Raw genomic sequence first — 16226 nt, 5'->3', positions numbered from 1 at the left:
GGCAGATTGGAAGAGGCCCTGGAGGTTTTTCACCTTCCTCTGTAGCATGGGGCATGGGTCGCTTGCTGGAGGATTCTCTGCTCCTTCAAGTCTTTAAACCATGATTTGAGGACTTCAATAGCTCAGACATAGGTAAGAGGTTTTTCGCAGGAGTGGGTGGGTGAGATTCTGTGGCCTGCGTTGTGCAGGAGGTCGGACTAGATGATCATAATGGTCCCTTCTGACCTTAGTATCTATGAATCTCCTACATAATCATAATTTAGAGAATGTGGTCCTAGTGTAGTGAGATGGAGAAAACCCCAAGAAATCAGTCTGAACTAATTTTGGGGGAGCACCACCTGCAGTAAGAACTCATGCTCAGATGTCAGGGAAGAGGACTCAACTTTAGATAGTAATTATCACAGCAATACCTTGAATTTGCCAACTGACTAGCTAATTGCAGTGAAAATGTGAAACAAACAGTAAGTACTTTACTAATATGTAATTAGAAATGTCTAATAGAACTGTGAGCTTTTTCTGCAAGGATGTACATTCCAGGGATATGTGATATAAGACTGAAGGATTGATCCCTCACTCACTGATCTTAAACTTTTCTGCGACATTCCTTGGTTACGAGGGAAGGTTCCTTGACCCATTAATGTAGTTTTCACTAGGCTTGGCAAACCGGTCAATTGACAGTTCAAATAATGTCAAATGACTAGTCAATTGATTGCCTATTATTTGGTCATGGTCAAATATTGTAAAATATTGCAGCAAGAATACCCTGATGTAGATGGCAATCTATCTTTTGATGGCATCATGGTGCCATTCTTTCATTTTTTTAGATCTTAATTTCATTGTTTTGCATTTTTCTGAGTTAAAATAACTTACTTAAGCAACTTAGTTTTTGTAATTAGGCATAAGTATGTAAGCCTAAGCCTAGTGGAGACCATAAAGTCTTTTTTTAACTGATGTTATTGTTCTAATAAATTAGTGCTTCAAAATATTTTACTGTTTTTTACATTTTCTGACAACATTTGACCTATATTTGACTGGTCAGCTGGCCAATTATTTCTGAACTGGTCAAATGCCCAACACTATTTTTCACTATTTCATTGCAACCTGTATACAAAGGGCTCATTTTTCCCCTTCAGATATTGACTGGGGACCTTCAAACTCTGGATTAGTTAATGCATTTGAAGGACTGCTGGTTACATCCATGATAATATCTTCATATACCCAGACTATGTCTTCCTCCATACAGCATAGACTTCTAGAGACACATTTCCCCTGTTTGTGATGGATCTCATAAAGCAGGACATAGTTCCATTGAAAGTGAACAGATTTATTAACATGCATGTTATTTGTAAGCTGACACAGCAATACAGCTTGACAAATAGTGCAAAAATTGTCTGAAAGGGCTTAAATAACAAAACAAAACAAAAACCTGTGGAACTAACATAACATCTGCTGATCATCACGCTGAGGACTCTGCTCATATGTTATATCCTTTGCCTTTTCCCTCCTGGTGCATTGAGACCACAGCTCATCATGCTGGACAATACTGTCTTATTGCCTCCTTGTACTCCCCTATCTGTCTGTATACATCCATCTGTTGTCTCTTGTCTTAAATTGTAAGCTCGCTGGGGCAGACACTGTCTTTTTGTTCTGTGTTTGTACAATTCCTAGCATAATGGGACCCTAGTTTATGACTAGGCTCCTAAGTGCTATGATAATAAAAATAATAATCATATTCGTGTATTTAGACTATAAGCTTTTTTGGACAGTGACTTTATCTTATTCTATGTTTGTACGTTCCCTGTCCCGGTAGGACCCTGTTCTTGGTTAGCCCCTAAGCCAGAGGTTTCCAAACTTGTTCTGCCACTTGTGCAGGGAAAGCCCCTGGCGGGCCGGGCCGGTTTGTTTACCGGCCGCGTCCGCAAGTTCGGCCGATCGCAGCTCCCAGTGGCCGCGGTTCGCTGCTTCAGGCCAATGGGAGCTGCTGAAAGTGGCGGCCAGTACGTCCCTCGGCCCGCGCCGCTTCCAGCAGCTCCCATTGGCCTGGAGCAGCAAACCGCGGCCACTGGGAGCCGCAAACGGCCGAACCTACGGACACAGTAGGTAAACAAACCAGCCCGGCCCGCCAGGGGCTTTCCCTGCACAAGCGGCGGAACAAGTTTGGGAACCACTGCCCTAGGCACTACCAGAATGAACATAAGAAAATCAGCAATTTGCATTCCTAAGTCATCTAGGAGTTCGCTTCAGCTGTGTTCATGCCTCTTGTGTAGTTGCTTTCCACAAAAATTCAGTAGATGAGATTACTGGAATAAAAAACTGGTATCCAAAGCAGCACATGTAAGCTAATAATACCTAATACTATTGCAGATATCAATTTTTAAATTCAGATTTGTATTTACAATGGAAACTAGACTGAGTGTCACACTCATTCAGATCGGGAATAGAAACCTGTCATGCAACCTACATGTCCAAGCTAAACAACTTAAATTTAAAAACAATGACAAGAACTTGATTACAAATAAACTACAGATCTAAAATTATTTGCTGAAGTTACTTAGCGAGCATTGTTAGGTAATGAAAAACTTCAAGAAAACTCCAATTTCTCAGTAGATGATTCACAAACAGAAAAGGAGAGAAAATGTATTCATTAAAAGTTATTCAACCAGCTTTATGTACAATTGTGTGCATGCATTAATAGAAAATACATTGGGCAGTTGGGCTCCTATCATCATGCTAGGCTTGTGTTTTTGAAAATATATATATATATTTCTTTCTGCTTCAGATCTGAACCCTAGAATCTAAGAATAAAGCAATGAAGGCCAACTCCCTGTTTGAAAGACCTGGTGCCTAACTGGGCAAGTACTTGCAATAAATACATGATGATTTACTTGTTACTTCAGTGTCACACATATATCAGATACCCGTTCCAGGTGCTAGGCAATCTGACAATAATTTAAAAACATAGTCCTTAACTAAACAAAATGATAGTAGCAGCCCAGTGGCCAAACCCACACAACACCAATCATTGCCGGTAAACAAAAGACGTTACAAAACAAAAACATTCCTGCTTCAAATCCCACAACCTATTCCAAACCATTCCAATCTCAGCCACCTCAAATGGCTGCTCAACTAGTTGGGCTTTTCAGTGAATCCCAGAAATGAACAGACTCAGGCCATCTCCAGCCAAGAGATGCGGGAGAGTGAATTCAAAAGGAAAGAGGCCCTCATGGAGAAAATGTTACTAGCAGCATCCTCTCTTTTACCCTGCAGGGGCTCCAGCTCATGCATTTCCGCTGATCACAGTCTTATGGTGAGAGCCAGACCCTCATTTAGATCTTTATCAAAAACAGTATTTTTAAACTCCACCCAGAAAGAAACAGGTAGGCAGTGCAGATCTTGGAACACCTCAAGAATGCTCTGCTTAACATTTACACATATACGTGAGTTATTTGTATGTCTAATTTAAACACGCGTGTATGTTTTATGTTTCCACAATTGCTCGAGCCACCTCTGGTAATCATAGAATCATAGAATATCAGGGTTGGAAGGGACCTCAGGAAGTCATCTAGTCCAACCCCCTGCTCAAAGCAGGACCGATCCCCAATTAAATCATCCCAGCCAGGGCTTTGCCAAGCCTGACCTTAAAAATATCTAAGGAAGGAGATTCCACCACCTCTCTAGGTAACCCATTCCAGTGTTTCACCACCCTCCTAGTGAAAAAGTTTTTTCCTAATATCCAACCTAAACCTCCCCCACTGCAACTTGAGACCATTACTCCTTGTTCTGTCATCTGCTACCACTGAGAACAGTCTAGAGCCATCCTCTTTGGAACCCCCTTTCAGGTAGTTGAAAGCAGCTATCAAATCCCCCCCTCATTCTTCTCTTCCGTAGACTAAACATCCCCAGTTCCCTCAGCCTCTCCTCATAACTCATGTGTTCCAGTTCCCTAATCTGGGTCTATATGATGTTTAGCATAGAGGGAGCTGTGTGGATGTAGCTTTATAGCCAAGATGTGGTCCTTCTCTTGTCCAAAGTGGTAACTCAGTTACTTTGTTTATGTAGTTTCTCTCTCTCTCTCTCTCTGTGACACATTAGATCATGGCTCATTTCTGGTGTAAGACTTGATAATGACCCTCTATTGTTCAACACTTCCCTTTGCCCATCAGTAGCTCAATATCTGACAAGCTGTCAGAGAGTGTTTCACTACTGCATTGAAGAGAATACCAAAACATGACAAAATATAAACTGACTCTATAGAACAAACCTAATTCCAGTAACCAGATATCTCTCCCAAAGAGAATTCCACAAATCAGGGTTTTACTGTCATGTTTTAAGGTGCACCACTTGAAGGAGGTGGAGGAAACTAAAGTTTTTTGTATAAACAGAAAAGCACAAGGAAAGAGAGTCCAGCTCTGGTTACAAGAAAACCTAGTCTTTAATAAGAACTTTGCCTCCACACAAACTGCCTCCCTTTTTATAATTGAGCTCTCAGTCTTACCCTAAAGCAGCTGATTGAGTCTTCACCAACCAGTCCTGCCTTAATTCCTCTCCTGCCTATAGTCACGTAACAAGTATCATATCAAAAATGGATTAAATTCAACTCAGATAATTCGTGGTACTTTTGTGGTCTATTTTTTTTTTTTTTTGCAGTCTCCAGCAACCACACACCACACAACAAAAACACTAATCCAGGAACATATCCTTGCAACAAAGCCCGTTGCCAACCCTGTCCACATATTTATTCAAGTGACACCATCATAGGACTTAATCACATCAGCCACGCCATCAGGGGCTCGTTCACCTGCACATCTACCAATGTGATATATGCCATCATGTGTCAGCAATGCCCCTCTGCCATGTACATTGGCCAAACCGGACAGTCTCGATGCAAAAGAATAAATGGACACAAATCTGACATCAGGAATCATAACATTCAAAAACCGGTTGGAGAACACTTCAACCTCTCTGGCCACTCAGTAAAAGATTTAAGGGTGGCAATTTTGCAACAGAAAATCTTCAAAAACAGACTCCAATGAGAAACTGCTGGGCTTGAATTAATATGCAAACAAGATACCATAAACTTGGGTTTGAATAGCGACTGGGAGTGGCTGGGTCATTACACGTACTGAATCTATTTCCCTAAGTTAAGTATCCTCACACCTTCTTGTCAACTGTCTAAATGGGCCATCTTGATTATCACTACAAAAGTTTTTTTCTCCTGCTGATAATAGCTCATCTAAACTAATTAGCCTCTCACAGTTTGTATGGCAACTTCCAATTTATCTGTATATATATAAATATATATATATCTTCTTAATATATGTTCCATTCTATGCATCCGATGAAGTGGGCTGTAGCCCACGAAAGCTTATGCTCTAATAAATTTGTTAGTCTCTAAGATGCTACAAGTACTCCTGTTCTTTTTGCAGTCTACGTTATCTCCAGCAAAGGAATGACAGTGCTTAGTCATTAGTCATTAGTTTAGTGCCAAGATGACACAATGAGTAAGAGAACTATCCTGTAAGTATAAAGCTACATACGTGTATGGGCTTCAATGTAAATTAAAATACTGGCAATGTTGGGCAAAAGTGTGAACTTGGTAACTCCTCCCACTGCCAGATTCACATAGAGATTTGTGAATGTTAATCAGCAGAATCTGATTTCAGTTCAGATTGCCTGCAAATGTCCACCAAAATTTTAAGGCTGTGCAGCTGGACCTTCAAGACAGTTGTATCTTCCTCTGTTTATTTACTTGGTAATTCCCACTGAGGTTAGCACGAATCATAAAACTTAAACAAAGGATAAAAAGAGTTACAACAGCTCGTACCAGGGTTTTGGCTGGCAAATGTTTTGGGATAGTAAGATTTAATAATCAATGTCAAAGCTTCTGTATAAATTTCCAGAAAGGATGTCTGTAAATGCCTCATTTGCATCCGACCAAAACAAAAAAATCTAAGCCCTCTCTCAGTGTTAATGTTGTTATCACATCCTTTTGATGAGTAAAACATCTGGCACAGCTGGAGTCTTCATCAGTTTAATATAGTTATGGATGAGCCAGAATTCTAAAGAAAGCATTTTGAGTACACTTTACAGGTAATTTAAAAGTCATAAAAATATTTTCACATAAATCCTGCTAAAAAGTTTAAACGATCGTTGCATATCGTGTCTAGCAATCTGCATACTACAGTTTAGGTTACATTTTTTTCCACTGATTTTTCTGGATGAAGAAGTCATTCAGAACAGCTGGAGTCCATGTCAATTTCAAAGGAAAGACTCAGCCTGCTGACTTATTTTCATTGTATTATCTGACTCCCATTACACACACATATGCTGACGAATAGAATTTCACAGAAGTTTAGCATGTCTCTTTAAGTATACTAATCAATCTTTAAAACCATATTCTGTGAAGTTTTAATTAAACCATGTCACATGTCATCGTGATATACAAGGTAACACAGGAAGAATTTTAACCATTAAGGAAAATCTCTTACCTGCATTAGAACAGATAATATCTTGAGAATTCTTACACATTTCATTGCTCTTCTTCCGTGAAAGGTTGCAAGTAGTTGGGTACTGACAAGCATCACCATACCAGCCTTCATCACATTTGCATTTCCCACAGTCACACTTTCCATGGCCTAGGAATTTAAGGAAACAGTGTCAAAATCAGTTATCATTCAAACTCATCTTTTCTAATATCCTTTTTTAAAAAGCTACAGTTTGCATCAAAAAAGTTTAAAGTTGACATCCTTAACAGATTCTCTTTAAGACACTTTTGCACAATTATAAACATGACTTCTTTTCTAAAAGCTAGAAAAAGTTTAAATTAATTTTGAAGAGAGATTTTAAATGTATGTAACTTTAGTTTCAGAGTACATTATTTTGATAGTCCTGAATGGCTATTTTTAAAAGGGATTACAGAATTAGACTACAAGTACATAAACAATATTTATAGCTTGAAAATTTTTTTTTTTAGTATTTTAATTGCTAACCATTATTATCTCAATAAAATGATAGCGAGAGCTTGTGATAATGTTTAAAGACAATGGGATGCATATTCATGAGTAGCATGAATATCATTGCTTGGTAGATTAGCACTGCAAGAGCTTCAAGGACCAATCCAACTGCTTCTTCCATCAATAGATGGCATGGTGTATATCAGCGGAGATCTGTACACTACATGTCTTTTGCAATGTCTCTCAGGGCAAAGATATCCATATGAACCATGAGCAAAGTGTGTCATTTCGACTACTTTCTCTTTACACAAGGTCCAATAGGTTTTTACAAATCCTTTAAATGTCTTAAAAGATTTCTGACTATATCACTGACTGCACTGTTCATTTATGATGTAGTTGAATCATTGTATTCCAAATTAATCATTAAACATAAATTACAGTCAGTTAATTTCGAGTTTCCTCTTTACACTTTTAGACTATGTATGATCTTTCGTAAACCATTCTATCAAGAACAACATATGGCTTCAAACAGTTGTACACAAAGGGCATCTATCTAATTGGCAGGTGAGCATTCTAAATGGGTCACTTAATTTCTCATCAATAAAATCTTACCACAGTTGACTTTAAATATGCCAGTTTGTCTGCGGTCAGAAACAACATTAAAGTACAACACACCTTCTGCTGATATAGTGGAATTTAAATAAGCTATTGTAAATAAATTGCTTTTGTCAAGGTTCCTCCCCCACTCTGAACTCTAGGGTACAGATGTGGGGACCTGCATGAAAAACCTCCTAAGCTTATCTTTACCAGCTTAGGTCAAAACTTCCCCAAGGTACAAAATATTACACCCGTTATCCTTGGAATGGCCGCTACCACCACCAAACTAATACTGGTTACTGGGGAAGAGCTGTTTGGACGCGTCCTTCCCCCCAAAATACTTCCCAAAACCTTGCACCCCACTTCCTGGACAAGGTTTGGTAAAAAGCCTCACCAATTTGCCTAGGTGACTACAGACCCAGACCCTTGGATCTTAAGGGCAATGAACAATCCTCCCAACACTTGCACCCCCCCTTTCCTGGGAAATGTTGGATAAAAAGCCTCACCAATTTGCATAGGTGACCACAGACCCAAACCCTTGGATCTGAGAACAATGAAAAAGCATTCAGTTTTTACAAGAAGACTTTTAATAAAAAATAGAAGTAAATAGAAATAAAGAAATCCCCCCTGTAAAATCAGGATGGTAGATATCTTACAGGGTAATTAGATTCAAAAACATAGAGAACCCCTCTAGGCAAAACCTTAAGTTACAAAAAAGATGCACAGACAGAAATAGTTATTCTATTCAGCACAATGCTTTTCTCAGCCATTTAAAGGAATCATAATCTAACACATACCTAGCTAGATTACTTACTAAAAGTTCTAAGACTCCATTCCTGTTCTGTCCCTGGCAAAGACCAGCATACAGACAGACACAGACCCTTTGTTTCTCTCCCTCCTCCCAGCTTTTGAAAGTATCTTGTCTCCTCATTGGTCATTTTGGTCAGGTGCCAGCGAGGTTACCTTTAGCTTCTTAACCCTTTACAGGTGAGAGGAGCTTTCCCCTGGCCAGGAGGGATTTCAAAGGGGTTTACCCTTCCCTTTATATTTATGACAGCTTTCATGATGTAAAACCAGTTTGTTTGCTAATTAAATACATTTTGTATTTGCTGTCTCCGGTGGTCCAGAGACACAGCTCAATAATTAAAGGACATGTTAAAGAACATCATTATTCACTTCTTTCTAAAAAAATAAATCAAGTAAATAAATAAAAAACCTTTGCTAAAGACTTGTCTCATGACTTGTTCATATGATCTCTGTTTGCACATGAAAAATGTGAATGCCAGAAGAAAGAGAGTGGGGGACGCAATATTTATATAACATTTTCCTGCTTCAGTGATGGTTAATGGCATAACCTGCACTGGTAAAGGAAGATAAGCCCTAGTGCAGCTAAACCAAAACAAAATAAAACAAACAACTAAAAGCCATTTTCTTCCCCGTTTTAAAGAATACTCTGGACAGCAGCTAAGGCTTCTTCCATCCCAGCTTCCCTGCTGATTTACTGGCTCAATCTCTGCTGGTAAAGAAAAGAAGCTCCAATAAAAAGGAGAAATACTTTTTTTTTTGCTGTTGTTCCTTTAACTAAAAAATACAGCAACTCAGTGGCAACTGCTGCATACTCTCCCTTACTTGGTTTGGCAGCACTGATCTCTCTCAGTCATCAGAGATAGGCACTAATCAACATACATTAGTGCACAAAGGAGAAAACCTAAGAGTGTGACTGTACATGTATATGCATGTCTCTTTTAGAAAAACAAACATTTTTTTATAATCACACTTAAACGTGAAAAAATCTGAGTGTGAAGTCCTTAAGTTAGCCTCTCTCTTTTTCTGTTTATTATGGGCCAGTTCGCCAGTCTGTGATCTAAACCAGAGTAAGAGGGGTAAGACTGGAAGAGTGTATTTGTATATTCATGTCTCATTTATTGTATTTATTGTATTTGTTGAGCACTAACAGGACACAAAAATATAGTCCTCATTCCCAAGAGTTTACAGTCTAAAACAGGGATTGGCAACCTTTGGCACGTGGCCCATCAAGGAAATCCGCTGGCGGGCTGGGACAGTTTGTTTACCTGCAGTGTCCTCAGGTTCATCCATTTGCAAATCAGAATATGCAAGAATGACCCAAGTGTACCTCAGAAAACATTGTTCCATGTTACTTCAAAAGGAGATGTTCTAATATCCACACCAGTTCACAGGTTGTTTTAGTTTCTCAGTCTTTGAAACTCACCCATTTTTTGTGGTTCTTTTTTGAAATTTCTAATTTTTTCTATATCTTTTTCAAAAATGTATTGAAAATATTATCAAATTTTAAAGTTTACTGGGTTTTCAGTAAATGAAAGAATTCAGTGACCATGTCCATAAATATCTTTTAAAAGATATTTTAAAAGACTCAATTTTTCACAAAATAGTTTTGGTTCTTTTTGATAAAAAACAAACCATTTTTGGACTAAAGAAAAATCTAACCCCCCACCAAACCAAATTAAAAACAAGGGGAAGAATCTGCTCTAAATGTTGATGCCACAAATATAGCACAGAGATGTTCTGAAATTTTTGCTGTTACATACCAGGTGTGAAATACTGGCCCCAATGAAGTCAATGACAAAACTCCCGCTGAGTTCAATAAGGATAAGAGGTGGGCAAAACAAAATTGTCTGTAATTTTTTTCCAGCAAAAAAATTCAGGTTCAGTAACTAATTTGTGTTGGTTTTGCCACATTGGTGCAGTTAAAAAAACAAAGACAATTAAAAAAACCAAACCTTTTTGCTGCCACATATTCAAAATGAATCATTTAAATTTTTCAATTCAAAATGACTTTTCCCAATTTCTTAAAATTTTATTAAAAAGCAATCATGAGCATTTTAAAACGGTCAAAATCTAAACAAACCATTTTGTTTGACCTAAAAGCAATTATTCTTCCTACTTTTTCAGAACTGTTAGCAAACAGGAGATCCATTATCCACATAGCTCACCCGGAACTTTCCAAAGAACAGAAATGAATGCAGAAATTTTAGAAAAACAAACATTTGAAAATATTTTGATAATGGCTCTTAAAAGTGAAAAAAATCTGAGTGTGAAGTCCTTAAGTTAGCCTCTCTCTTTTTCTGTTTATTATGGGCCAGTTCGCCAGTCTGTGAACTAGACCAGAGTAAGAGGGGTCAGACATTTGGTGATGCGCCTGGCAGCAGCCAGAGAGGGAGACTGAGGGCATGTCTACACTACAAAATAAAGTCGACTTTATGTAATTTGACCTCAAGCCTCCGAATTAATTAAGTCGATTGTGCGTGACTACACCATGCTCGTTGTGTCAGTGGAGTGTGTCCTCCCTAGCAGTGCCGGCACTGATGCACAAAGCAGTGCATCATGGGTAGCTATCCCAAAGTGCAACTTGCCGCAGTGTGTTTTGGGAAGTTTGTTCAACGCTTCGTGGGACCAAAACATTGTCGCAGGGGAGAATGGGAACACTGCATTGGCCTCCCATGATGCACTGCCCTCCCTCCCTCAGAGCAATGGCAAACATCCCAGTGGTTTTCATGCCTTATTTTGAAACCATCACGTGTACGCCATAGCTGAAGAAGCATGGAGCCTGCTCAGTTGTGCACTCTTGCTGGGAGCATCTCAAACACCTCGCACCTTCTCCTGCAGTATTTCCAGAGCCAAGATAGGGGCCCGCTGCGCAATGTCCTGCAAGCAGCCCTGCTGCAAACCATTGAAAAAAACAATTCACAATCGCTGCTGGCAGTCTCAGAGCAGCTGCACATGGTTGAGCGCCATTTCTGGTCCCATGAAACAAGCTCTGACTGGTGGGACTGCATCATTTTGCAGGTATGGGATGACGAGCAGTGGCTGCACAACTTTTGAATGCCTAAGGCCACTTTCCAGGAACTTTGTGCAGAATTTTCCCCTGCCCTGCAGTTCAGCAACACAAAAATGAGAGCTGCTCTGACAGTGGAGAAGCAAGTGGCGAATGCTGAATGGAAGCTTGTAACACCAGACAGGTGTCAGAGTAGCAGCCGTGTTCATCTGTATTCGCAAAAAGAAAAGGAGTACTTGTGGCACCTTAGAGACTAACCAATTTATTTGAGCATAAGCTTTCATGAGCTACAGCTCACTTCATCGGGTGCATTCAGTGGAAAATACAGTGAGGACATTTATATACACACAGAACATGAAAAAACAGGTGTTATCATACACACTGTAAGGAGAGTGATCACTTAAGATGAGCTATTACCAGCAGGAGAGTGTGGGGGGGGGGAACCTTTTGTAGTGATAATCAAGGTGGGCCATTTCCAGCAGTTAACAAGAACATCTGAGAAACAGTGTGTGTGTGTGTGGGGGGGGGAAATAAACATGGGGAAATAGTTTTACTTTGTGTAATGACACATCCACTCCCAGTCTCTATTCAAGCCTAAGTTAATTGTATCCAGTTTGAAAATTATTCCAATTCAGCAGTCTCTCGTTGGAGTCTGTTTTTGAAGTCTTTTTGTTGTAATATTGCGACTTTTAGGTCTGTAATCGAGTGACCAGAGAGATTGAAGTGTTCTCCGACTGGTTTATGAATGTTATAATTCTTGACGTCTGATTTGTGTCCATTTATTCTTTTACGTAGAGACTGTCCAGTTTGACCAATGTACATGGCAGAGGGGCATTGCTGGCACATGATGGAATATATCACATTGGTAGATGTGCAGGTGAATGAGCCTCTGATAGTGTGGCTGATGTGATTAGGACCTATGATAGTGTTCCCTGAATAGATATGTGGACCCAGTTGGCAACGGGCTTTATTGCAAGGATAGGTTCCTGGGTTAGTGGTTCTGTTGTGTGGTGTGTGGTTGTTGGTGAGTATTTGCTTCAGGTTGGGGGGCTGTCTGTAGGCAAGGACTGGCCTTTCTCCCAAGATTTGTGAGAGTGATGGGTCGTCCTTCAGGATAGGTTGTAGATCCTTGATGATGCGTTGGAGAAGTTTTAGTTGGGGGCTGAAGGTGATGGCGAGTGGCGTTCTGCTATTTTCTTCGTTGGGCCTGTCCTGTAGTAGGTGACTTCTGGGTACTCTTCTGGCTCTGTCAATCTGTTTCTTCACTTCAGCAGGTGGGTACTGTAGTTGTAAGAATGCTTGATAGAGATCTTGTAGGTGTTTGTCTCTGTCTGAGGGGTTGGAGCAAATGCGGTTGTATCGTAGAGCTTGGCTGTAGACGATGGATCGTGTGGTGTGGTCTGAGTGAAAGCTGGAGGCATGTAGGTAGGAATAGCGGTCAGTAGGTTTCTGGTATAGGGTGGTGTTTATGTGACCATCGCTTATTAGCACCGTAGTGTCCAGGAAGTGGATCTCTTGTGTGGACTGGTCCAGGCTGAGGTTGATGGTGGGATGGTTGAAATCATGGTGGAATTCCTCAAGGGCTTCTTTTCCATGGGTCCAGATGATGAAGATGTCATCAATATAGCACAAGTAGAGTAGGGGCATTAAGGGACAAGAGCTGAGGAAGCGTTGTTCTAAGTCAGCCATAAAAATGTTGGCATACTGTGGGGCCATGCGGGTACCCATAGCAGTGCCGCTGATTTGAAGGTATACATTGTCCCCAAATGCGAAATAGTTATGGGTGAGGACAAAGTCACAAAGTTCAGCCACCAGGCTTGCTGTGACATTATCGGGGATACTGTTCCTGATGGCTTTTAGTCCGTCTGTGTGTGGAATGTTGGTGTAGAGGGCTTCTACATCCACAGTGGCCAGGATGGTGTTTTCAGGAAGATCACCGATGGACTGTAGTTTCTTCAGAAAGTCAGTGGTGTCTCGAAGGTAGCTGGTAGCGTAGGGCCTGAGGAGGGAGTCTACATAGCCAGACAATCCTGCTGTCAGGGTGCCAATGCCTGAGATGATGGGGCGTCTAGGATTTCCAGGTTTATGGATCTTGGGTAGCAGATAGAATGCCCCTGGTCGGGGTTCTAGGGGTGTGTCTGTGCGGATTTGTTCTTGTGCTTTTTCAGGGAGTTTCTTGAGCAAATGCTGTAGTTTCTTTTGGTAACCCTCAGTGGGATCAGAAGGTAATGGCTTGTAGAAAATGGTGTTGGAGAGCTGCCTAGCAGCCTCTTGTTCATATTCCGACCTATTCATGATGACGACAGCACCTCCTTTCTCAGCCTTTTTGATTATGATGTCACTTTTTGATTATTATGACAGTTACTGGTCAGTGGGGAATCAATTTGCAGTACGTAAATCAGTGGTGGGCAACCTGCAGCCCGCGGGCTACACTCAGCCCGTCAGGGTAATCTGCTGGCAGGCTGTGAGACAGTGTTTAAATTGACCGTCCACAGACATGGCCGCCATTCCCAGGCAATGGGAGCTGTGGGAAGCAGCGCGGGCCGCAGGGAGAACCCATTGGCCTGGAACAGCGAACCACGGCCACTGGAAGAACAGTGTCTTGCAGCCTGCCAGCGGATTACCCTGACGGGCCGCACGCGGCCTGCAGGCCGCAGGTTGCCCATCACTGAGGTAGATCAACAGTGGGAGCTGCTGTGCTCCAAGTGTGCAGGGCCATTAATCAACTTCTGCTATGAAAGGTAGTGAGTCTGGGAAATGTGCAGGACATAGTGGATGGTTTTACCACGATGGGGTTCCCTTACTGCACTGGGGAACGCATATCCCCATCTTGGCACCAGACCACCCTGCCAAAGAGTACATAAACTGAAAGTGATACTTTTCAGTGGTGTTGCAAGCGCTGGTGGGTCACAGGGGGCCTTTCACCGACATCAATATGGGATGGTCGGAAAAGGTGCATGACCCACGCATCTTTAGGAACTCCAGTCTTTAGGAACTCCAGAAAGCTGCAAGCAGGAACTTTCTTTCCAGACTGCAAAATGAACACTGATGATGTTGAGATGCCAATTGTAATCCTGGGGGACCCAGCCTACCCCTTGCTCCCATGGCTCATGAAGCTGTACTCCAGCCATCTGGACAGCAGTAAGGAACGGTTCAACTACAGACTGAGAAAGTGCAGAATGATGGTTGAATGTGCCTTTGGCCATTTAAACGGGCACTGGAGAAGTTTACTAACAAGGTTGGACCTTAGTGAAGAAAACATCCCCATGGTTATAGCTGCCTGCTGTGAGCTCCATAATGTCTGTGAGGCAAAGGGAGAATAGTTTCTGCTGGGGTGAGGCATGGAGGTAGATAGATAGGTAGCTCTCTTTGAGCAGCCAAATATGAGGCAATAATGCTGTGCTGTTGTTTAAGAATTGGGGGGGAGCGTTTTTCGCTCCCAAATTCTGGAATTTCACATGGGGGGCCTCCAAAAGGGTGGGAGAAAAACACTGGAAGCCCACCTCAGTCCTGTATCAGCCACCTGAACTACATGCTGAGCACATTAAAGACACATTAGTGGCAGTGTGGTTTGGCAATCCAGAATTTGGTGGTGAGGGAGCGGGGGGTCTACATGCTCTATTGTTTGTTGTACGAGTACTTTTAATGAAAACTTCCACTGTTTCCTCTAGGCAGCTCTATATGATATCAGTCTCCTGAGGATAACAGAGGCGGAAAGGAATGAGATGTTGCAAGGTCTGTGTATAGACTTGGTCCTTATGCTGCTATGCTGTGTACTGCAATGATGCCAGCAGAATGAATCCAGGAGTTGCATGGGAAAGTGTCCTACCATGGTGGAAGAAATAAGGCTCTCCGCCCCAGAAACCTTCTGCAAAGGATTGCAGAGTACCTCCATTAAAGTTTTCTAGAGATCTCCCTGGAGGATTCCTGGGCTATCCCAGTCTACATAAACAGTCTTTTCCACAGGCCACCCTCTGAGTAGCTGGAGTGGCCTCTTGGAAGTAGAGACCTACTGCACCTCGCTTTTTCTTCATAGTAAACTTGCAATAAAACTGAATGTGTGCGCCCGCTAAAGTTTAACTGGAATTTGATTGGAACTTTATACTCACCAGAGGTGTCTTCCCCGGCATCACAGTCAGCCACCATGATATCCTGCGACCCACAGGGCTCCAAGGTTAAAAATATTTCCTGGCTCTCAGGGAGAATGGATCCACCGCTTGCCTGCCTCCCATTCTCCTCCTCCTTTTCCTCATCCACCATATTGTCCTCCTTGTTGTCCCTAGACTCACATATCTGAGAGGTGTCCACGTTGCTTTTGGTAGTACTGGTAGGGTCACCCCCGAGAATCACATGCAGCTCTTTGTAGAACTGACACTTGTGGGGGTCAGAACCAGAATGACTGTTTGCCTCCCTTGCCTTCTGGTACACTTGGCAAAGTTCTTCTATTTTCACATGGTACTGCTCTGTGTCCCTCGTGTAGCCCTTCTCCCCCATGACCCAATGCAATCTTGGCACAGATGTCAGCGTTTCTTCTGCTGGATCAGAGCTCTGCCTGCATAGAATCTTCTTCCCACACAACAATAAGATCCACCACCTCCTGTGCAGACCAGGCTGGAGCACGTTTGGGGCATGGAATCTCCATGATCAGCTGTGCTGGCATGCTCCCAATGCTAATCAAACAGGAAATGGGAATTCAAAAGTTCCCGGGGCTTTAGCAGGGGAAGTGCTGTTTCCTACATACCTGGCTGCAATGCAGCAGAATTGAGAACGATTCTCCAGAGTGATCACAGATGAACATTGTGGGACACCAACGGGAGGCCAATTAAGTCAAATTACACAACGCTGCATCTGCACTACCTCGC

The 16226-nt window shown here is 41.8% G+C and overlaps 1 protein-coding gene across 2 annotated transcripts in view; it reads right to left on the bottom strand.

Annotated features, from left to right (window-relative positions):
* ITGBL1 (integrin subunit beta like 1) overlaps positions 1-16226 on the bottom strand; it is a 249310-nt gene that overhangs the window by 124206 nt on the left and 108878 nt on the right. For both annotated transcript variants that reach the window (XM_048854457.2, XM_075129677.1), the window contains exon 3: positions 6489-6635. In XM_048854457.2, the coding sequence (XP_048710414.1) occupies positions 6489-6635 (147 nt within the window). The remainder of the gene's footprint in view (positions 1-6488; positions 6636-16226) is intronic.

This window comes from Caretta caretta, chromosome 1 (genome assembly GCF_965140235.1).
Source record: "Caretta caretta isolate rCarCar2 chromosome 1, rCarCar1.hap1, whole genome shotgun sequence".
In the NCBI taxonomy this organism is placed as follows: domain Eukaryota; kingdom Metazoa; phylum Chordata; order Testudines; family Cheloniidae; genus Caretta; species Caretta caretta.
Note: the sequence above shows the minus strand (reverse complement) of the source record. Positions and strands in the feature narration are given on the sequence as shown.